The following is a 23076-nucleotide window of genomic DNA, read 5'->3' as shown; positions in this document are numbered from 1 at the left end:
CATTCTCAAAACATTTCCTCTCCACTTAAGCCCGTGGCATTAGGTCCTCATTCCCCCCTCCCCCCCCCGTCCCCCTCCCCAGTCTGTCTTTCTCAGGAGCATTTTTAGATGGTGGTCCAGTGTGTTGACTCTAGCCAGCTAAGTGTGAATATGGTTGCCTTTCCTTCCATGGCTAGCAGTCTTGGCAGTTGGGGGTTTTGTTTTGTTCGCTTTGCGTTATCCCCAACCTCTTCTCCTCTAATTGTCTGACTTTCTTCACAGCAGGTGAAACACATCAAGTAGTGTCTGTATTTCATCCCAACAGAGACACATCTTCCAGAGTTTCTGATCAACCCCAAGCTGGGCTGGTAGCTCTAGGCCTGCTTCACACTTCTTGTCTGAAAATCTCCTCCAACCCTGTCTTGCCTGGTCTTTTCATCTGTTTTATTTTGGATTGCATGACTGCCAGGTCTTCCTCTTTCTCCCTTTGCTCTTCAGCTTACTGAAGGGCATCTTCCAGTAACTATTTTGAAAAGGCTCATCCTTCAGTGTCAACCAACCATTCTTTCGGTGTATTTTTTTCATGTAAAAGTTGGTCATATGATGAACAAAACTTTATACTCTTAAGAAAAGTAACTTTCACATTTCCTGTGTCTGTAGTTTCTAAGCATCATTTTACAAAATGTATCGTATTCCTTATGGGAGTTTAACAATATGGTTTCCCCCTAATATTTCATCATCATAACTTGGCAGTGAAGTTTTATGTACTCTCATGTACAGTTTTACTTAGTCCAGGTTTCCCTAAGTAAAACTAATGAATCAAAGTTTATGATTGCTTTAAGATCCATATGTGTAAAAAAAAAAATTCCGTGTGTGTGTTGCTAACGTATTGATCTGTATTCTCCATTCTGATTGAATAACTTAGCAACTCCTTACACTGTCATTTTAATAGTTCCCCTCCCGCCTTTAATTTGCAGGTTAAAAAGTGTTTTCTTACTGTTGTATATTATTTTTCTTTCATTGTACATTATTGGTTTTTACCTATTTACCTTTTTTTGTAATATACTCATGTTAGGACTTTTGTGTTTCTTCTGTTGATTCATATAGAGCAAAGGTAGTTTAAACACCTTATTCACGTACTGTCATCGTGGGACTTTGGGGAGGATACCACAGACTGGTTACTTCACAGGCTGATTTCGCATGGTGTTGAATAGGAACTGACAAAGAGTTCCTCTCTTTTGTAGCCGTCCCTGTAGTAGATGGGCAAGTGGTACCATTTTTCAGCTTTGCAAAAATAATACTACTAATAAAGCAAATACAAAGCTATATGAGGGGGCTTCAAACACCCCAAAGGAAAATGGAATTACAAAATCAAGGACAAGTTCCCCCAGCCTTCTGGAGCCCTCTTGTACCACGGTCTGGAAGATTCTGTGTGTAATGTGGTAACTGCACTGCTCTGCAGCTGACAGAATCGCTGCAGGGGCCAGGCAGAGAGCTTTTGTTTAGTTTGGGGTGGCCACTTCCCGTGCTTACTTAAAGTTGGTGTTTTTTAAGCAAACACTTTTTAATGACTTGCCCTTGCAGATATCAAGACCAGGACAGGTGGAGATCCAGGCTTATGTGAACCATGTATAAATGAGAGAAATCTTACAGAGCAGTGGGGAAGTGTTTATACATATAGGAAGAACGAATTGGAAATTGGACTCTGCCTGAGTCCATACACAAAAATTAATTCTTAACGGACAGAATGTCTTTGTTAGAGGAATAGTTTTCTGAAGGAAGTGACCGATAAATTCAACCACATAAAGATTAAGGAATTTACATCAAAGGACATTATACCGAGTGAATAAACGAGCACAAACTGGAGAGATAGTAACATAGAACTAATTCCTATTCAGAATATATACATGAGTATTTGAGTGTGGATGTCTGGTAGTGCTGCTGTAAGACAATTTGAACATTTATAGAAATATTTGAACAAACATTTAAAAGTCATATAGTTAATAATTAGATAAAGGTGGTTAACTTTAAGAAAGCTAAAACCAAGTACCTTATTTGCCCGAATTAGAACATCTGATGGAAGGTAAGAATGCGAAGCAGGGGCCGCTCGGTGTCAGGTGCCACGGTCACTGACTCCCGGCGACCCACGCACAGCCGATGGAAGCATCACCCAGTCCCGGGCCATCCCCACGACCACTGTGTGGGTCTGTTGCATTAAGGATCTTCCTCTTTCTGTTCTTCGCCTTACCGAGCATGCGTCCTTTTCTAGGGACTGGCCTCTCTTGGTCACGTGTCCTAAGTGTGCATGAGAAGTTGCACCATCATCACTCCTAAGGAGCATGTTGGTTGTACTTCCAGGACGGATTTGTTTTTGTTTTCATTCCAGTATGTACTTTCAGTATTCTTCACCAGTACCATAATTGAAATGTATCAATTCGCCTCCAGTCTTTTTTCTTCGTTGTCCAGCTTTTCCAAGTGTATGAAAGCATAATGGCTTAAGTCAGACACACAGTAGGCCTTAAAGTAACATCTTTGCTTTTTAGCACTGTGAAGAAGTCGTAGGGAACGTGTTTGCCATTGCAAAGCATCATTGAGTCCTTGGCTGCTGATCCCTTGAGCGTCGCTTGTGACTCCAAATTAGTGAAACCCTTGACAACTCCATCTTTTCTCCATCCAGCATGATGTTGCTTTCATACGTTTCTGGCAACATTTTGGAGGATATTCAACGTCACTCAGCAACGTTGAGCAAAATATACCTACTCCTCGGTGATTTGCCTCTGGAATATACTATAGAGAAATTGGCATGAGACACCAGCAGACGTATATAGGGGTGTTTGTGGTAATGTTGCTTGAGGTAGCATAAACTAGGAGCAACCCAAAAGTCCAGTGGTAGTAGGATGGATAGATAAATTGTATGTCAGACATGATATTCTAAGGGATGAGTTAACATGAAATACACGCAGTCACATACATCTACAGAGATATATCCCCCTCACCCACCCCCCTTTTTTTTCTCATAAAAGCAGATTCAGAAATGCAAATTTAACTAAGCACGTCTTATTTACAAATACATGGGAAGTAGGGAAAACGTTTCTATAAAGCTGGAAGTCGTGGTGATTGAGGAGGTCCAGAGACTAGGCTGCAGTCAGTAGAACATTCAGGGGATTAGTATGTAAGTCAGGGTTTTCTTTCTCTAACCCAGGACACGGACACACGGGTGCTTGTTTACGCTGCACGCAAAGCATAATAACACTCCTATGTTCTTTTCAAAAGGTGGCCTTTAAAACAAGTCAAGGTAATTCTTAAAATCCAAATCTGTAAAATTTGCAGAACAGGTAAGATTGAGGTCCTAGGCAAACCCACATCTTGTCCCTCATTTAGCAAATAGAAATTTGATTAAAGCCAATGATAATAAAGTTTTCTTTTTGAAGTTTAATTGAAAGATTCAAGGTTTGCAGATATAATTTCTCTTTTAGTAAACCTTTTGTAAGTGTATAAGAAATAAGGGGTTAATATTGGAAGACTACGTCTTTTGCTTTGTTTAATCCTTTAATGGCTGCTTCCCTCGCTAAGTGAGCACATGTCCTTACAGTACCGTGTGTCAGACCAGCATTCTGCATAGTTGTTCTTCAGGATCCACTTTCTGAGCCAGTACCCTCATTGGCTCATAGACGTGTCCTTGGGCCTAACGGATTTTCCTGCTTGTTTGCACTCTCTGCCTTGGTTTTGACTGGTGGCGGGCAGGGAAGCACAGATGACAGATTTTCAGAGCGTTCCTTGTGGGATCTTGGGTGAAAGATCAGTAACCTCTTCTTCCTGTGCTTCAGCTCAGGTTCAGATCGAAGGTGATTTCCTGGCGTGTTCATTCTCTATACTTGAGGAACAGCCCATGGACATGCTTCTGGGCCTGGATATGCTTAAACGACATCAGGTAACTAAGGACTGTAATTTTTTTTAGTATTGTCATATTTATTCTATCCATTTTTCTCTTTTTCACTTTGCTTTCTTTTTGCATCTGTTTTTTTTTTTTTTTTGCATCTGGTTTTTTATGTCTTCTGACTGCTGACAATGATCCTTGGTAGCACAGTGGATTCAGCTTTTGCTTGCTACCTGGAAGCCAGCAGTTTAACTGACCAGCCACTGTGCTCTGTGAGAGAAAGATGAGTTTATTTAATTCTTAAAGGTTTCTAGCCTCAGAAACCTTGTGGGGTCGTTCTCCTCTGCCCTGTAGGGTCGCTGAGTTGGAATCCACTCACTGGCTGAGGGTGTAGTTTTCTGTGGTTGTCGTCGTGTCATTTCTGTTTGTTCTGTGCACTGGAGCTAGAAGAAGCATGGCTTCACACATGGACAAATCCTAGCGGTAGTATTCAAGAATTGGAATCCTGTGTCAATAGAAGTAGTCTCTGTTTTTGTACAACCTCCCTGTGAATTTATTAAACCCAACCTCTGTTGAGAGCACAGCGAACAATTTGGTGCCCTTTTGTAAATTTTAGATTTGCAGGCACAATGGTGATTTTTCCTGCAAGCGTAATTTTAGTAACTCCTCAGTGATTCTTAGAGGATGGGCGTCATCTTTGGATGGAAGGCCTTCAAGATTAAGGAAGGCGTGCTTATGATTGGGAGTGACAATGCTTATTTCGTTCCAAGTCAGAAACACACACACACTGCCATTGAATCCATTTCAGCTCATAAGCGCCCTCGTAGAAGTAACTGCTCCATAGACTTTCTGGACATACAAATCTATGAGGAAGCAGACTGCCTCCTCTTCCACAGAAGGCCTGGTGGGCTCAAACCGCCCACCTTACAGTTCTCGGCCAAGTTCTTAGCCCGCTGTGCTTCCAGGGCTTTGTATCACTTGTACCAAACCAAACGCCGGTCCCACTGCCACTGAGTTGCTCCCAACCCATAGCAACTTTCTCTCGGTTTCTAAGACTAATGTGAGTACAGACAAGCCTCGTCTTTCTTCTGGTTCTTTAGTAATAGGGAGAACAGTTTGTAAATGTGAACTTAAAAATACAGGGGAGATCCCCCCCACTCCCAAACTTTTTGCAGCCTCTTGTTTTCTATTCTGAAAGTTAATCATTTGTTGTAAGACACACCCCTTATTGAAGAAGCAATTAGTGTCCAGTGGGTAATCAACTTTTACTGCAGGATTTCATATCTATAATTAATATTTTATGTCATTAGCATACTTTAAAATGAATCCTCCTGTTGCATTGAGTTAGGCTCTACACTGCTAGAGGTCAAGACCACTAGCCAGTCTGGGAGAAAGATGAGGCAGTCTGCTTCCCCCTGAAGATTGACAACCACAAAAACCCTACAGAGCAGTGTAGCCATTCGTCCACTCCCTTTTTGAATTGTCACTCCACTTTACATACACCCATCTGCCCCCTAGGTTTCTGTTCTCATCTTTCGAGTTGCTGCTGTTTGTTAGCAGTTTGGTCCCAAAAAAGATCAGTCTTATAAAGAGTATCTGATACAATGTTTTTAAATAAACTGTACTTTATACAAGTGAAATGATGTAAGTATTACGGTCTCGATTTTGTAAGAAGTCATTTGTATGTTTCTAAAAGGTGGGGCCGCTGATTATGCTTGTTGTTTTTCCAGATGTCGTACAATGAATATGCGTTACATCTGTAATCAGAAATAAACAGAGGTTGTGTTAAAGACAAATAAATGTAAGCTATAATCCTGAAAAGCTTATTCTACGATAAACTCTGAAATTTTTTTTTTTAAACCTGCTAAAGTAGATGTTTTCAGAACCATATATGTCCCTATAGGTTTGTTCTTTGCAAATGCACTTTTAAATTCAGGATAAAATTTTTCTGCAAGGAGTTTACCCTCCTTTGGTTTCTTCCTTCCAAGTGTTCCATTGACCTCAAGAAAAATGTCCTGGTGATCGGCACCACAGGCTCCCAGACCACCTTCCTTCCCGAGGGAGAGCTGCCAGAGTGTGCCAGGTTGGCATATGGGACCGGGCGAGAAGACCTGCGGCCAGAGGAGATTGCAGACCAAGAATTAGCAGAAGCCCTCCAAAAATCCGTAGAGGATGCAGGTATATAGGAAGGTCGAGCTTTTGAGTGTTTCCCAGGTAATTGGTGGGTGAGCCAGGGAGGAAAGGGTGAGTTTCCGAAGAGGATAGTGACCATTATGGCTCATCATTAGTCTCATTGTGCAGTAGATGTGGCTTTGTTTGTCCTCTAACCTCCTTCTCCCAGCTTCAATCTTCAAGCAGATAAACAATGATCTGTTGCCGTGGGCAAGATAGGCTGGGGGTTACTTGGTTAGGTCCTTTTTGTGGGCTTCCTAAAGACAGTGGTAGTAGTAACCGGTAACTTCTTTTTTATTTAGCAGTATTTCCTTGAAAGTTCCTTTCCTTCCCTTAAAATCAAAACCAAACCCACCGCCATTGAGTCAATTTCAACTCATAGTGACCTTATTAGACGGTTTCTGAGGCTTTATAAATCTTTGCAAGAGCAGACAGCCTCATATTTCTCCTGAAGAGCAGCCGCTGGTGGGTTTGAACCACTGGCCTTGTGATTAGCACTCTTGACGCTTACCCAAAGGTAAGCCACCGGGGTTCCTTCCCTTGGCCGGTTTATTTGGAAGGATAGTATTGTCCCTGGGTCTGAGAAGACCTTACCCCTTCAATATGTACTGAAAGGACCGCCACCAAAGGCAGTGCAGTATTCATGCTCTGCTTGTTCACAGGATGCCACTTGGCCTGATTAAAGCGATATACACAGTGGCAATCAAGCTGCCTATGTGTTTTTCTAAGTCTCTATTGTAGCACATCCAAAGGCTGAGTTAAGTTTTCTAGGTAAAATGGATAACACAGTTTTGCTGAAATCCTGCCTCCATGAACCATATCCTTCCCATCTGTGATAGATCAGTGATCTGGGATGCAATTTTATAGAAACTAAAAAGAATTAACAAGTCTGGAGCTGAAATTATTCATCAGTATGACTAATAACACGCTGATGTTTCTGGGACAGTAAGATGTATTTGGCCTTTTTCCTAAAGACAAAAGAGAAACACATCATCTGCTAGCCTAAGACGAGAACTAGGTGGTGTCTGATGGTGCCCACTACTGGCTGCTCTAATTGAGATCACAGTAGACGGCCCTGGGCAGAGTCCGGGAAATGCTGAACAAAATTCAAAACCATAAAAAGGACCAGACTTAACTAAGTTTCTGACAGAAACTGTTAGACACCCTACAAACCTGGAACTAATCCCACTCCCAGAGATTGCCTTTCCACCAACCAGTGCACAGGGTTGCAAAGAGAACAGTAGTTTCCATGAGGAGTATGCTTCTCAGAACAGCCAACTGTGAGAGTCTGGAAGGGACTGAAAAGATGGGTGAATGGAAACAGAAACCAGGGAGCAAGTGGGAAAAGTGCTGTTCTAATGAGGGGGTTTCAGTTGATGTCTCGAAACAAAACGTGCAAATTGTTGGATGGGGAACTAATTTGTTCTGTAAACTTCTACCCAAACTACAGTGTTCAACAGAGAGGGAAACCTTAAAATGAGCTGCAGATTTTGCATCTTTGTCAATGAAGGGCATCTGCCCTTGAGCCTCTTTAGGTGGTTGTAGTAGGACAGATGGAAATTTCTAAGGCGGTCTCATTCAGAATTCTAATCTACCACACCTTGGCTCAAATTTTACATACATAATACTTAAAGAGTATTCTGTAGTAAGAGGAGAATGGCAAACAACCAGACAGGGAGAGATTAATAATTTAGTAACTAACAAGGTAAGCTTGAATGAGTTTGAAAATGCTACTTAGAAGATTTTGTCTTTTTTTTTTTTAGTTTGTCATTTTAGTCATTATACTGTGTGTTAATAAAGTGAGGGTATAACACCATCTTGTGGAATTCTATTTTTTTTCCTCTGCAATCTTAACTTTTTTTTAAAAGAAACATTAGTTTGATAATAACGTTTTCTAATCTACTAATAGTTACACACTTGGATAGTTACCTTTTTAAAATAAAAATCTAAAAGGTTAAAGTAGATATCAGCTCAGTGAAGGGAGTATGGCAGTTTTAAAGAGAAGTGTCTTTTTGCCCATTTGACCCTTTGTTAGTGGTAATATAGTAGTGTGTGCTGATTTTTACAGATATTTAAATGGCGAAACAGCTTAGAAACAGCCCATTTGTTTGGAACATTGGCATCTAGTATTACTAATTCAAAACCCTGTACATATTCAAATGTTAAAAGTAATTTGCTAAAAGTGGTTTTCCTGGTAGGTAACCTTCCACCAAAATATCTCCATCTTTTCTGTCAGTTGAAAAATAATGCAGGAAAGGAACTATATCTGATACACAGCTATTTTCTCAAAGTGGATTAAAAGGTAGAATTCCATCAAGTTTGGTGTGTTTGCTTCTAGAAATACATGAAAAAAGGGGGATTTGATGAATGAGCATCCATATTGTTTACTCACCGTTAGCCAGTAAGAATTCAGCCTAATCTACTAGTGTTGCTTTTTCACCTGACTCACATGTTTACCTGTGAATTTTCTATGTGTGGGTGTGCATCTAATTCATTTCTTTCCAAGTTCTATGGAAATGTGTGGAAGTTGCCCGCACTGTTTTATGTAATGTAAGAAAATGGAAGCATCCAGCCAGTCTACGAAACAGTCCCCCACTTGGATCCTACCAGTTCCTGATTTCAAAGATGGCAGAGAAATGGAGATTATAACCCTGCATGCTGTGTGGTTTGCACTGTTAACCCAAGTTTGCTTGTCTGTTTCCTAATTCAAACAGAGCGTCAGAAGCCATGATGCATGTAGTGTGTGTGTACTGCAGCTGGAGTGGGCCCCAGACCAGGTATTTATAGCACTCTGTCCCGCTTCCATCCAGCCATCACCTGTGCTCTGAAAGTCTGTACATGCAGCACTTCGGGGGCTCAGCTCTGGCGGTCACCGTTTTACCTTGCTTAATCTGGTTACAATTAGCCTGTATATGTTTGTATGTTGACATACATACATACTCCATCGCCGCTTCTGTTAAAATATTACCAGTGAATGAGCAGAACAGTCCACGGGGTGCCAGGGCAGATAGTAAAAGCTGTGTCTGTTAATAATACCTGCCAGGTCTGGCCAGGGTGACTGTCAAATGGCGACCGTCAGCTTCATAGCCCTTGGTGGTTGGTGATACTGCACTCCTGGTAGATTTTACAAGTCCCCCCTTTTGTTTTCCTAGAAAACTAAGTTTTCTCTGTCCTCTACGTCAGCAGCTCTCAACTTGTGGGTCAAGACCCCTTTGGGGGTCGAACAACCCTTTCACAGGGGTCGCCCAGTTCATAACAGTAGCAAAATTACATGATGAAGCTGCAACAAAATAATGTGATGGTTGGGGGGCCATCACAACATGAGGAACTGTATGAAAGGGTCACAGCATTAGGAAGGTTGAGAACCACTGCTCGTGATTACACACAGCTTTGGGGAGCTCTAGAGGAGCAGAAATTCTCCTTTTCAAGGAGAAGCGAACGCAGGTCCAGTGACTCCTTGAGGCCACAAAGGTTTGTCCTTGGCACAGGCAGGACTTCTGCTTACTTTTCCCTAGCACACGAGCTGAGACCCTGCCTTTCCCTCTCTCTCTGGCCTGACAGATTTGACTCGGAAGACCCTTAGCTTCTATTTCCCTGTGGTTAAATTACAGTAACTGCCAGCTGGTGTTTACTGGCTGGTGGGTCGAGAGACGAGGAAAACCAGCCCTCTAAGGATCAGCCTCCAACCGTAGGGGTCTGCAGGCTGGTTGTAATCAGATCCATAGCATTTACTTTTTTTCTTTTCTTAGAAGGACAGGATCAAAGCAGGCATGGTGTAATTCTTCATATCCATTGTCCTCATCCTTTCCTCTCATTCCGGAACACCCAGTCCTTCCCTACCCTTGGGAGTAGGCTAGGGCAGCTGGCCAACTCAATGACAGGGCCTTCATGATGCTTTCATTGTGAGCACAAAATCCACCGAGGCTTGGCACCCTGGCCTCTGTTGGCCTCTTAGAGAGACAGACTAGCGCCAGGAGGCCGTTAGTGAGCCCCTCCTCTGTGTTGTCGCACACATAGTTCCCCTGACGCAGTTTCCCCTCATAGTATTAGCTCACACTTAAACCTCTTTCACAGCCAGCTTTTTCACCACCATTGAGTCCATCCTGACTCATAGCGGTGACCCTGCAGAACAGGGCAGAACTGCCTGTGTGTGTCAGAGACTGTAATTCTTTATGGGAGTAGAAAGCCCCATCGTTGTCCCCAGGAGCAGTTGGGCTTTCAGCCTGGCGACCTTTTGGATCACAGCCAAGGCATAAGCACTGTGTCACCAGGCCCAATGAGAGTCAGATTCAGAGACCAGTAAATAAAGTAACCGTGTTTCTAGACTTTCATGGACATAGTTTAACATGAGATAAACGCTGTTTTGCTGGTTACCATGAAACTGAGGTGAGATGATTTCACACGACCGCAGTAACTTTGTGACGTGCAGATTCCGTCTGTCCCCTGTGTTGACGAGATCAGAGCCCTTTGCGTGGGAACTGCAGTGCTTCATGGCAGGAAGCCTCTGAGTTGCGTCTGCCCTAATAGATTGTATTGTATTGTAGAGTCATTTTTGTTAGCAAACTTGGCTTTTAATTCAAGATCTTATCGTAGTCACAGAGGGCGCTTTCTAAGTGAACCCGTGGGAGGTGGCAGTGAAACAGATGTTTAAGGGCAGCATTATGAGATGCACACTGCCCTGGGCTGTACGGCTGCCATCTCGTGTGAGTGGTCCATAAGTTGCAGTGGATCTAGTTAGTCATCGCCTGCTTGAAAAACGGAGCCACCTCCTGTGCTGTGTTAATGTGATAGAGGGGCTGCTAATCTTTAGTAGTATTTGGTAGGATGATTGAGATTTAATCTGTTTGATATTTAGCTTTATTTTGTTTTCCGAATCAGGTGCTTAACACAATTATGCCATGGTTCTCAGGGAACCAGGCTGGAAATAAAGAGCTCAAATATTTGCATCTGTGTTCTGACGGTCTCTCTGTAATTCCTGCTCTGTCCCAGTGTGCCTGGCTGTAGATTACTCACTCACAGCCTCCATGTTCCCATTTCAAATGGGAACAGTGCATTGTCCTGAGAATAATCCTTCTGGTACATAGATTTTCAAGACTTGTAATGTGCTTATTAAAAATGTAAATTCCTGGTTCTCTCCCCAAGGATGGTGCCCCAGAGTCTGCACGCTTCACCAGCATCACAGGTGTTTGCAGGACACGTAGTGTGGGGAGCACACTTAGAGCAGCTCTGTTCTAGAGGGCAGAGGCACGCTGGGAGTAACGATGCAGTAAAGTTCTTCCGTCCTGAGCGCCAGCCCAGCCATGCCATTGGTTACAGGAAGAGCACATCTCTTTTAGATTCTGCTGCACTGCTCTTAAACTGCCCACCACAGTGACGCTGGGTCTTGTATTTTCAGTCTAAAAGAAATCTGAGAGTAAGGGCCTGGGCTTTTCTGTCCTGTCTAGATGTGTGTCCTCTGACGAGTCAGTGATCTTTGTTACTTGCCAATGAGCCTTTGTCCTTGTCCTTTTGTTCTATGCAGAGAAAAGCAGTGAAGCAGCTACCTCACTGGGACTGCCATCGTTACCAGCTTCGGGTGGATGTGACCATCTAGCCCATCCTTCAGGACAGAGTCCTGACATGGGTAATCATGCGGGTCTTGCTCACTGTGTCCCTATAAAGCCCAGTGACCCTGAGAGCCTTGAACCTAAAGCTACCAGAGCTGTGAAGGCTTCGGCTGAGTTCCAGATAACCTCTGAAAAAAGAGAACATCTTCCTCCTCGACAGGTTCCTTCTGATCATGCTTCTTCAGCAGATAGTGCCCCTGCAGGCCAGAGCCCGACTATGCCTTCGCAGAAGTCATCAGAAGAAGCCATTGTTGCAGATACTCTCAAAAACTCTCCTGCTGAAACAAGCACCCAGGGCCTCAAATTTCACCTCTGTGCAAGACAGGAAAGTAGTCCGTCTGTCACAACTGCTCGGAGGCACGACCCACAAGCATTTCTCCTTGAAAGGGGTTGGCATCCAGAACATCAGCATCTGAGTCAAGTGAACGACCTTCAGGAGCATGAAGAAGAACCAGGGAATGCACAGCATGAGGCTGTATACCAGAATGTTCTACATGAGCTAGAACAACGTCTCTCTAACCCAGAGGGGCCTGAAATCCTTGGAGAAGGGCAACAGAACCAACAAAAATGTGTGGCTTCAGAAGCTGAGACAAAAGGGGGCAGGCTACAGCTGAATGTGGTGGACCTTGGCACACAGAAAAATACTCTACCTTCAGAGTGCTTTGGCTGCTCAAATTCAGAAACACTTATGGAAGTAGATGTGGTTGAACAATCCCTAGTTGCTGTGTTTAATTCAGCAGGCAGGCAAAATGCCGATGTCGAGAATGTCGGCACACCTGACCTCACCCTGGATAGTCCCTTAATGGAAATAGAAACAGCAAAATATAACCATTCATCTGAAATTTTATCGAATTCTATTTCCACTCAGGATTTACAGCTCCCAGAAAACAGTGTCGAAATGTCCAGGGTCCGTAAAGAATGTGGCCATAGCTTCTCCTCTTTCAGTCTTTGTGGCAGTTGTCAGTCCTCTGTGGGGCCCACCGAGGAGCCATACTCATCGGTAACGACAGCTCTGAAGGAGCTTCATGAACTTTTGGTCATTAGTACTGACCCAGCCTCAGAAAATCCACCTGAAGAAGTTTTTTGCCAGTCTGAAACAGGAGCCGTGATCCAAGCAGAGACCGAAGACCTTTCTGAAAGATGGACCCAAAGCAAGCCTCTTCCAGCTAGCCAGGAAAAGCAGCATCTGCAAGTCTCGGGCTATCAGCAGACTGTGCCTGTACCAGTGAATGCAGAGGAAATCAAAGACCCTTTACCTGCCCCAGGAATAGAGGGTGTAGAAAATGGGAACTTCAGAGGTCCAGGTGATGATGGCATGCCAGCTGACACAGAAGCTGTCCCCAAGTCTAGCGAATCCACCCACGAGAGCAGTTCTGCCCCTACGGCCTCAGCAGAAACGTCTAATCAACTGCCCTGCACCACAGGTGCAGAAATGTCACCCCCGCTTTTAGCAGGTGAGGAGGATGCACGCCGTCAGACTTCTGCTGAGCAGATGAAATCCTTGCCACTCCGTTTCCTGTTGGCTAGGGATTTAGGTCAGGGCATACAGAATCCAGTGACTGACAGGCCTGAAGCCAGAGAAAATGTCTGTCCTGAAGCTGCCAGCCCCTTCCTGGAGCTTGAGCCATCTGCCAGCCTCCCATCGAGTCCCTCCTTTCTTCCACCCTTGACTTTTCCTGCTGCAGACATTGACCGGATTCTCAGGGCTGGCTTTACTTTGCAGGAAGCTCTTGGGGCTTTGCATCGAGTCGATGGAAATGCAGACCTTGCTCTTCTTGTTTTGCTGGCAAAGAACATTGTCGTTCCTACTTAACCGTGGAAAGTGAGCTAGCCCATACTCCATTCCCTTCGAGAAGGCTACACACACACAACACACTCGCGTATACAGCATAGGTAAAAACCTGCCAGCAGAATGTTGAGCCAGATTTTTTTTTGAACATTTTTTTTGGCCAAAGTAATTTATGATCTCTTGTCTGATAAATTTGTCTATTCTACTTGTTAAAACTTAGGCCTTTTAAAATGTGTTGGCAGTATGTGCATTCAAGAGCATTTTATTCTCATTTAGATAATGTATTCTGGAATAAAAATCGATGGCTTTGTGTATAGCATCCCATTTTCCGAGTGAACGCTTTGAAAAGCAGGAGCCATGAGAAACCTCAGCAGCACCCGTGTGACTCAGAATAGGTCAGCTTAGCACTATGACTGTGTGTGGGCTGCAGGCTGGGGACGGCTGGGGACTCTATGGTCAGGTTACATACAAACTGTCGACCACATAGTTTGGTGTTTGGAATTATACCCAGTGCTCTGTGTATTATGATTCATCAATTGTAACAGGAAATTGAAGAATAATTTAATAATATCTCCTAGAGTGGTATTTTTGTATGTGTGTGCTTCAGGGTTTTGACATGTTAACAAGGTTGAGTGGGAGGGTTTCAAACGCGGGCTACTGTGTGCATTGCAGGCGACTGCATGGGTTGCCAAATACAGCGGGTGGGGTGCTGGGGGGAAACAAGGTGCTACCCAGATTTTAGAAGAAAAACAAACTCCTGTTTACATTTGCAAATGTCCTGGTGAGGTTTCAAAAACTGGGATTAAAAACTAACAGCTTCAACCCTAGAATCTACTAGCGATTGGGCTTGCTAGCGTCTCCGGGATCACCCCTCAACCCTTAACGATTGATTTGTCCACTTTATGTTCACTGAATGGTTGGTGAGCACCACTTCATTTCTCTTTCAAAAGCCTCTTTTACTGTAAGAAGTCCTTAAAGCTCACTTTTGAGCCAAGGACTGAGTGAAATGTTGACGTGTGTGAACCTTGTTCCTGGTGCATCCTGGTGCTTGGAACGGGCTGTCTTTTTGGTGAGTGTCCTTCATGGAGATGGAAATATTGTAGTTTCGGACCCAAGTGGCCTTGTTTGAGGTTTCCATCATTTCTCTCCGCAGGAGTGTCATTTTTAAGCAAGTTCATCTTATTTGTTTCTAGCATGTAGAGTTAAGCGTGGGGGGTAGCATGTAAATATATTTCTTGTGGCCTTTCATATGAGGACTAGCCCGTGGAACCCATTGTCCCATAGGCCCCACTGTGCAATAAGCCTACTGGACAGATTTTCAGATCCATCTTTCCTAGAGAATAACACATTTCGTTCACTGCCTAGCAGGAATCTGAAATCTTGGTTTTATCGAAAGCATTTTGAGACTGAGAATTCTTGATTCTGGCTTATAATCAGCAATGTGTTTGAAAGGGTGGATGACCTATCAACCTTGTATTGAGTAATTTTGTCTAAAATTTAACTCTTCCCACCCAAGGTCAAGTCAGCACAAACGGAAGGTTCAGACCCCAGGAGTTCATGAAGGTCTCAGGTCTTCCTTTGGCATCACTGAGACCAGTCTCTTCTACCTTTGGGCCTGCGCCTGCCTGCCTTGTTGCTCGGATGTGTGTTTGTGTTATTCCACACAGGGATGTGGGGCGCCACATCGGCACCTCCTGGTCCTTTCTGCAGTTAGGAAACGGTCATGGAGCCATCTCGTACACGACAGGTTCACCAGATTGTCTTTAAAATGTCCTTTTAGACAATCTCATTGTAGATTTTGTCTGCCCAACACCAAAGATGTAATGTGCACCAGGAAACTAAGATTCTTGTCAGTTCTTAAGAGCTGTGGTTGTAATTAAGAGGTTGGTGCTATGATTGGAACAATCTAGTAGCTATCTTGGGCGGCTCCGTTTGCTTTATGTGGATGATGGTTTGGGAATTAAGTCTAAGCTTACAGATCTTGGGTTTCGTGTGATATGAGGGAACCTGTCAATCACAGTAGGTTCCTCTAAAAAGACCTGGGTCACCACGGTCTTGTATTCTGTGTGAGCAGGGGAAAATTGGGGGTTCTGCTCATCAGTACAGGGCCATGGGGTTTAAACGAGTTCTGGGAAAGATCCCACATCCCAAGCAGATTGTCAGTCTAAAAAAGGTTCATTCTGATGGCTTTTAAATGTATGGGCACATAGTTTTTTTTAAGAGAAAATTTAATAGGCCTGTAGGTTTACACGTATTGCTAGAAATACTTTGAATGGCTTTGAATGACAAATGTCCTTGTCAGTTTTTGCCCCCCCCCCAACATTTGCTTTTGAATTTTACTTGCTGCCTGTCATTTGTATGAAAATAAAGCTGTTGACATTGTTGCTCATGAATTTTAGCAATTCTAGAATGCATAGGGTATTATTCATGGGACAGGATGCTAGTGAATCCTCATTTGTCAATTATATGCAATGTCTTCACACCTTTAAGAAGTCTAAAAGTAAAGAAATGATAGATTATCTCCTAAGAATAAGATCTAATCATTGTGAACTCATCTGCTGGCAGACAGTATTGAGCAACCATACCAGCAGTGGATGGCTTTACTGCACAGTGCCTGTCACTAACCAGTAATGGAATGCGGTCAGCGCTCACGTCCGAGGGTGGTCTCTGCGTATCACAGAGAGCAGGGCCTTCTGTACAACTCCACCATTTCCCTTGAGTTCCGGTTTATCGAGACGTGCTCAGCATCTGGACCGGTATACCTATGTCGATTTTGCCCCTGAAGCAAGTCATTATTTCCAGTTGGTTTAGGCCTGGACAGCAGCCCTTGATCCCATAGTTTGGGCTTTTGGTCATTAACATAATTCATTGTGTAGCAAAGGAAACCAGGAGGAGCGCCCTACCTCCCTGCATTCTAAAGGACTCCACAACCCTGGGTTTTCCCCCCTTGGCGTTTCTCTAGCAAGAGGTTTGCATGGAAATGGAAAGATGATGAGACCGGATATGCTTGTCTCTGTGTGTTAGCTGGTTAAAGTGGAGTCTTCTGTAAGCCCTTTACCACAGCACTCTAGCTAATGGAAGCCATCAAACATGGTTCAGCTTTTCGTGTGTGTGTGTGTGTGTGTGTGTCCGTCCTGCCAGTACTTTAACAGATGGAAACACTATGTTTGCAGGTGCACTTGACACCTCTGGGGGTTGTATCCTACCCTAGGCAAGAACAGCTTTGCAAAAACCTGCCTGGGAAAATGGAAGTGAACTCTGATCTCTGTCACACGTGCAGTAAGGTGATGCAGGAGTCCCTGACCTGTTACCTGCGTGGGACTTGGAATCCTAGCTGATGGAAGCTCACCAAGCTGGGCCTCCTTCCAACCTCCAGCCAGCATACTCACCAAAAAGCCAAACTTCTCCTTTGTGTTAGTGGCTTAGTGCAGTTTGTGGCCGAGTTTCCCCTCCTAGCAAGTGAGTGTCACCTTTTAGTGAGGCATTCCTGTTACAAGACCCTTTCTCTGAGAGAACTAGACATGCCTGTTCTTAACAGTCCAGTTCTTAAGTGGTTGGAAATGTGAAATCATGGCACGCTCTGTTTTAGTGATCCCCTCAGTAGGTTACTAGGTTCAGGTGTGAACCTGTGGTGTAGTTAATAGGGTTTTTTGTGTGTGTGCCTTTCACCAAATAGCTGCATCAAGTTTGGGGAGGGGGGGGTACACACGCATAAAGTGACCCTAAGACTCACCTCGATGAAGCAGATTCTGAATAGCACTACACGGAATCACTAGACTTCCTTAACTAGAAGCAGTATCTGGATTTGTGCCTCAAGCATACCAAAAATTGATCCTAAATGTTTACTAGGTTTTGTGTTGAGCTGTCAATGTTCTAAAAACCAAGGGAGGTAAAATGGGTCAAAAACTTACTTGAAGAGGAAACTGACCCTCAGAACCCTATGCAATATGAGTGAACGAGAATCTACTAGTGTCCGATTTCTTCATCAGACGTGAAGTGCCTGTTTGCCAGGCACGGTGAACACTAGGGTTACAGGTGACTAAGACAGATTGAAACCCTGCCCTCATCACGATCTCTGTCTAGTAGGGCGACAGGAAACAAGTTTTAACTTTTAAGACCATGGTCTATTTGGGCCTATCTGCCAGGTTTTTAAAAGTCATGCTAGCATGATGTTTTAAGTTCAGAACAGATTGGGAAAAGCTGACTCCAGCTGGGAATCACAAATTCTAACACTTGTAGCCACACCTGTGGAGAGCCAGTATGGGGTGTAAATTGACGGTGCCAGGGGAGCTGCAAGCAGGATGGCGGAAGCTCGGGAGTGATGGCTGCTGACCCTCGGTACACATCAGTGAGAACCCGCCAAGCTTTCCCTCCACTGGGCCGGCCGAGCGGGGCTGCAGCCGCTCCCCCCACCCCCACCCCACTACAACTGCTCTGGGTACTGACACTTGGAATAACGCCCGGCCATTCTGGAGGACGTACCTGCAAAGCAGCCAAGTGCACGGTGGACAAGGGCGTGTGGGACGTTCTGTTCCTGACTGAACTGTCAGCAGAGCTGAATGGCAAGAAGATTCAAGGCGCTGTTGAGTTCTACAGAACCAAGATGTGTGCTGTGTTGTGATCCTGAGACCTGCAGGTAGAATTTCTGCAGCTTCAGTGCTAGTGGCTTTCGAGGTTGACAGTGGAAAGCTGTTGCCCATTGCAGATTGGTGCTTGCTAACGTGACCCTCAGGCTGTGGAAGGTGAGAGGCTACAGCCATCTTCATGAACTCCACGAAGAGAAAATGGTTCAAGGGCACGGACATTTAAAAATATTTCATTTATCCAAAACCGTAAACTGTCGTTTAACCTTGGGATAGGTTTCATTGAGAGAGATTTTCCTGGAAAAGTGCATCTCTGATGGGAATTCCTTTGTTTACAAGACTGTTGTACCTGCAACCTTGAACAAATGCATCTATGGCCTCAAGAAAGGTGGGCCTGTGTTCACAACAGACCGTTTGTCTTTCAATTCCTTCTGTCCGGAGAGTACCTGCTGCCGACCAGGCTTCATCTTCCTTCCCGGAAAGCCTCAGCAGTCTGCGTTTATGCTGCCTGTCCTTCAGACCTCCCAGCCGAACGACTAGGTTTCTGTCTGGTCCCCGCCACTCGGCCTTCTCGAACGGCCTGATGTGGCTGCCCTTTTTCACTGTGCATCCAGGATGGAGATGGAGCTGCTTGTTGCTGTTGTCTTCATGGCAGGTAGTGCTGGCGGCCTTTATTTACCCTTAAGCAAGCAAGCTTTACCAGTTTTATAGCTATTGTCTGGCAAATGTTAACAACTAGAAGCTCTTCTATTTTCCATCTTACTTTGTTCTTGCAATGATTGGTGTCGAGCAAGATTTTCCGGGCTTTTCAGCTTTGAGATGACCCCATCTTGGAAGTGCTGGGCAAACTGGCCAGAGAGCTTGCGAGCAGCTCAGGCACTTCCATGATGCCCTGGTTGTGAGAGTGTGGAGACTCGGAGCACTTGAGGGAATCAGACTCCGGAGGCCAGGGTCAGGCGCACTGTGCTGTTGCTGTAGCGGCTGGACACGGGTCTTGTCGGTAGCCGAGTGGGTTGTAGCTGCGCTTTATGAGTTTTTTGTCAAACTCTGAACTGTAAGTCAGCCCTAAATAATCAAGACACTCTTTCTTTTTTAAATAGGAACTTTGAGAAGAAAAACGATGTGTAAACCTTTGCTATTTAAGACAATAAAGTTTTTACCTTACAACTTTTGTTAGCTCAATTTATTTTCAGCCCAGGTGATCGCTTGTCTTGTCACTACTTCCCTGCCCCTTTACATAACATACCTAGGTCCGGTCATGTGACACGAGCCTGAGTCCCGGGGGAAAACGACAGTTAGTGGCGTGGAAGTAACTTCTAGAATCCGTTTCCCAAAGTGGGCGATACCGCCCCCCTGGGGGTCGCTGGAATGAAGTGGTGGGGGAGGGAGTATTGCCAAAGCAGATATTTAACACTTATCTTTGGATTATGAGCTACAGTACAAAAGCTTTTCATTTGGGTGAGGGGGGGGCCAATTTTGCCCCCCTTCTGAAAAGGAGATGATAGGCCAAATACCTTTGGAAACGTTCTAGCTGCTCTAGCAGCTGATGTCAACGGTGCGTTAGGTAACTGCTGTACAGGGGGTGCACTGTAACAGTACCCTGTGGTAGGTCATGGTTAGAACTGCAGGCGCGTACCCCAGAGATGGCCGGATCAAAGCCAGGTTGCTGAAACAGCTCTTAGGGCAATAAAGCGAATTTTTGCTTTGCTTGTTTTCGTTTCCTGGTGCATGTGAAAGTTATGTTTACACCAAGTCTCTCATGAGAATGACCAACAGCCCACCCCGCCAAAAAAAAAATAGAGCCAGTAACCTTGGTTGCCACGTACCTTCCCTTTGTGAAAAGCACAGTGAAATGAGGTGTGCTGGCCTCACGCGAGAGCCATGGTGCTTAGATTTCCCGTGTCAGCTGTGTTCCTTCTTGGCTGTGTGACTCCTGGTAACTTGCCTTTCGGTGCCCGTTTCTTCACCTGTAAAACGGCCAGGCTAGTTTAAGGGTTAAATGTGTGCTACGTGTAGGGTGCTCAGAATTGGGCCTGGAACGTACTCAGTAGATGTCGGCTCGTGTCCTGTCACTTAAAGGATTTGAGAAAGCTGAATGGAACTTCTTATGGTTGGATCACACATTGTAACAAGTCTGATCATGGCAGGAAGGCTCTGCCTCAGGAGCCGTGGCTCTGCCCTCCTCCATGTGCACTTCCAAGATTACTGTGGATGGTAGCGTCTGCCTGACATCCCAGGGAACTGAGTGCTGAGCATCACCTTCACCTGTGTGTCATTGGCTGGAACTCAGTCATCAGGCCACACCAGATTGCAAAGGAGTCTGAAGTGGGATCAACCTGGGTCGCCTGGTGGTCGGTCACCTAGCAGTAACAACTTCACCTCCCACGGCACAGGCCATAGCTGTGCTTTTCCCAGGCTGAAGGCACCAAGTCGGGCAGTCCTCCACGACTGTGTGGTTGGTACACTGAACTAGCCTATCCGCTCTCCCTGTGTTGGAGCTGGCACAGAATAACAAAAGCCCTGCCATCTTGGGTGACGTGAGCCGAGAGGACAGAGTGGAACTGCCCCTGTGGTTTTCCAGAAGGGAACTCTTCACAGAAGTAGACAGCCTCGCCTTCCTCCTGCAGAGCAGCCGGTGGTTTCAAACCGCTGGCCTTCAGCTTCGCAGTCCAACATGCAACCGTTATGACACCAGGGCCCCTTTGGGATAGAATCACTGCGAAATGAAACTCCCACTTGGAAAGGGAAGACGAAGTGCGTCGCCATTAGCCCCAGCAATGAGAATGATCCGGGCAGACCTGAAGAGGTTGGAAGACCTCCCTTTTAGATGTGAATTCTGTGCTTTAGCAGGACCTTCCAGCGTCCCACCAGGAGATGTTGAGTCAGCCCTTTGGAACTTGCACGGCTTTCTGAGTTTTCTAGGAGCTGAAGTTTGGGGTCCTGGGTTTTTTGGGAATTTTTGAATGCTTGGAAAGGCTTACCGTTTTCCTGGCAAAACAATGACACAGTAGACTTTTTTTTTTTTTTTTTAATCTATTTGCTTCCAATTCTTTCTGGATGCCAGTAACCACATCCAGCGTTTTTCCCCCTCCCAAGTTCTCAAGCCTGATTCATTCCTTTCCGCTCTCATTTCGGCTCTCAAAGGCTTCTGGGACTCCTCTGAAACAGGGTTGAGAGAAAAACCTTAACCATTGTAACAGGACAGTCTTTATACTGTATTTTGAGCTTATTTCAAACTTCGTCCTTATGACCTGGGGTCTACAAGAAGGAAAGCCACTACAAGGTTCTAGAATGCATGGCTCTTCCTTTTCCTTTCTGCTTACCACCAGCCAGTGCTTTCTAGAACTTGCCTCTGTCTTGTGATGCTTTAGAGTAAAAGTCAACGCTCAACACAACTTCCCCTCCTTTCCTGTTCAACTAGGAATCAGAGTTCCTGCAAATCTGCCCTACAAGTTTTGTGGTTCATACCATCCACCACCCACCTGCCACAAAAACAGTTTATCCAACAGTTTTGTTCCCACTGAGTAAGATAGGTCTCCATTTTTTAGCCTCCAGTATTCGTTCCTTTTGACCACCATATTTTAGGTTTTGGTGATGGCGACATCCGTATTTGGTAACCATTAAGTAGGCTGACTGCTTTAACAAAAACAAAGCACAAGACGTGTTGCTGTCTAACCACTTATGGTGACCAGGCACCCCAGAGGGTGTCCAGCGCATACTGCCACGTCTTTCCCCCACAGAGCGGCACCTGCCAGTCTTTCAGTTAGCCCCTGAGCAGTTAAGCGCAGTGCCCCCAGGACTCGCTGTAGAAAAACCAAACCTAACTCACTGTTAGGGACTCGTGGTGACCCTAGTGGACAGGGTAGAGCTGCTCTATAGTTTTCTGAAACTAAGTCCTTGTGGGAGCAGACAGCCTCCTCTTTCTCCCTTGGAGTGGGTATGAACCATCAACCTTGCAAGCCAATGCTTAACCCATTGTGCCACCATGAGTCCTTTATCATAGTAAACAGCCGAAACACCAGGAACTTAACCCAATATAACCTGGTTTCTCCTTCACTAACATCCGACATGGGTCAGGTTAGTGGAAACAGAATGTGAAAAACCCCGCCACTCTGTGCCGTCATTCGGGGCCCAGGATTCCAGCAGCTCGGCCATGCTCACACAGCTTCTGAAGCCGCCCGGCCCTTCAACACTCCGTTGGGATCTGATGGACGAGAGGACCAAGAGGAAAGAATTGGCATGGGCCACGCCTGGGTATGGTGCGCATCACTACTCACACAAAATCAGCAAGGGCAGATACCCAGGCCCTGCCGGGCTGCAGGAGAGGCAGGGAGGTGTCAACTGTGTCCAATGAGGAGAACAGCTTACCTGGTTTTGCCTCAATAACAATTTCCTGATCTAGGTAGAATTTTGTCTTAACTTGGAGCTTAGTCACAAATTGAAACCCATAGTTCTGAACTACTGAGAGCTGAGTTCAGGACAGCTTCTTTCCTATCCTAAAGCTTACAAATGCGAGAGGTTTGTGTGTGTGTGTGTGTGTGTGTGTGTGTGTAGGGGGGGTTAAAATGAACTATTATTTTTATACTCTTTAAGTAACAAACTCCCTGGGTGTCGAATGCCCAGTGTAGAGTCCTGGCTTTGTGTATACGTTTGTGTACTGATGCATGCAGAGAGTCGTTTAGACAAACATCCTGACACCCTTCTCTGCCTATCCAAAAGTATGATTCAAGCCAAGACTAGATCTAACTGGAGGTAAAAATAATAAAAAGTATTACCACTGTTCAGAACTCAATCTTTATATGCAACTAAATTCCCAAAGAGATTTCTATTACTCAATGGAAAAAATCTTTGGGTTATAATGGTGGAAATGATGAGATATTATTAGTGGAAATAATTAGGGATATGTGTACAAAGAAAAAGGAATTGCATCTTTATATAAAGAGGTTTTTCCTTTATATATTTATTTTTGCCTATATGATTTTTCATATATATTTAAATTTGAATTGTGGTGCTGGTGAGGAATATTGAAGATACCATGGACTTCCAAAAGAACAATCAAATCTGTCTTGG

General features: G+C 44.8%; 1 protein-coding gene across 1 annotated transcript in view; it reads left to right on the top strand.

The window, feature by feature from the left end:
- LOC101657616 (regulatory solute carrier protein family 1 member 1) overlaps positions 1–19173 on the top strand; it is a 41412-nt gene extending 22239 nt beyond the window's left edge. Inside the window, exons 7-9 of the mRNA XM_045298950.1 lie at positions 3729–3910; positions 5845–6034; positions 11550–19173. Of these exons, the coding sequence (XP_045154885.1) occupies positions 3729–3910; positions 5845–6034; positions 11550–13447 (2270 nt within the window). The 3' untranslated portion in view covers positions 13448–19173. The remainder of the gene's footprint in view (positions 1–3728; positions 3911–5844; positions 6035–11549) is intronic.
- The last annotated feature ends 3903 nt before the right edge of the window (positions 19174–23076 follow it).

This window comes from Echinops telfairi, unplaced genomic scaffold, assembly GCF_000313985.2.
Source record: "Echinops telfairi isolate 266 unplaced genomic scaffold, ASM31398v2 ScPeMD7_7457;HRSCAF=8495, whole genome shotgun sequence".
Taxonomy (NCBI): Eukaryota; Metazoa; Chordata; class Mammalia; order Afrosoricida; family Tenrecidae; genus Echinops; species Echinops telfairi.
Note: the sequence above shows the minus strand (reverse complement) of the source record. Positions and strands in the feature narration are given on the sequence as shown.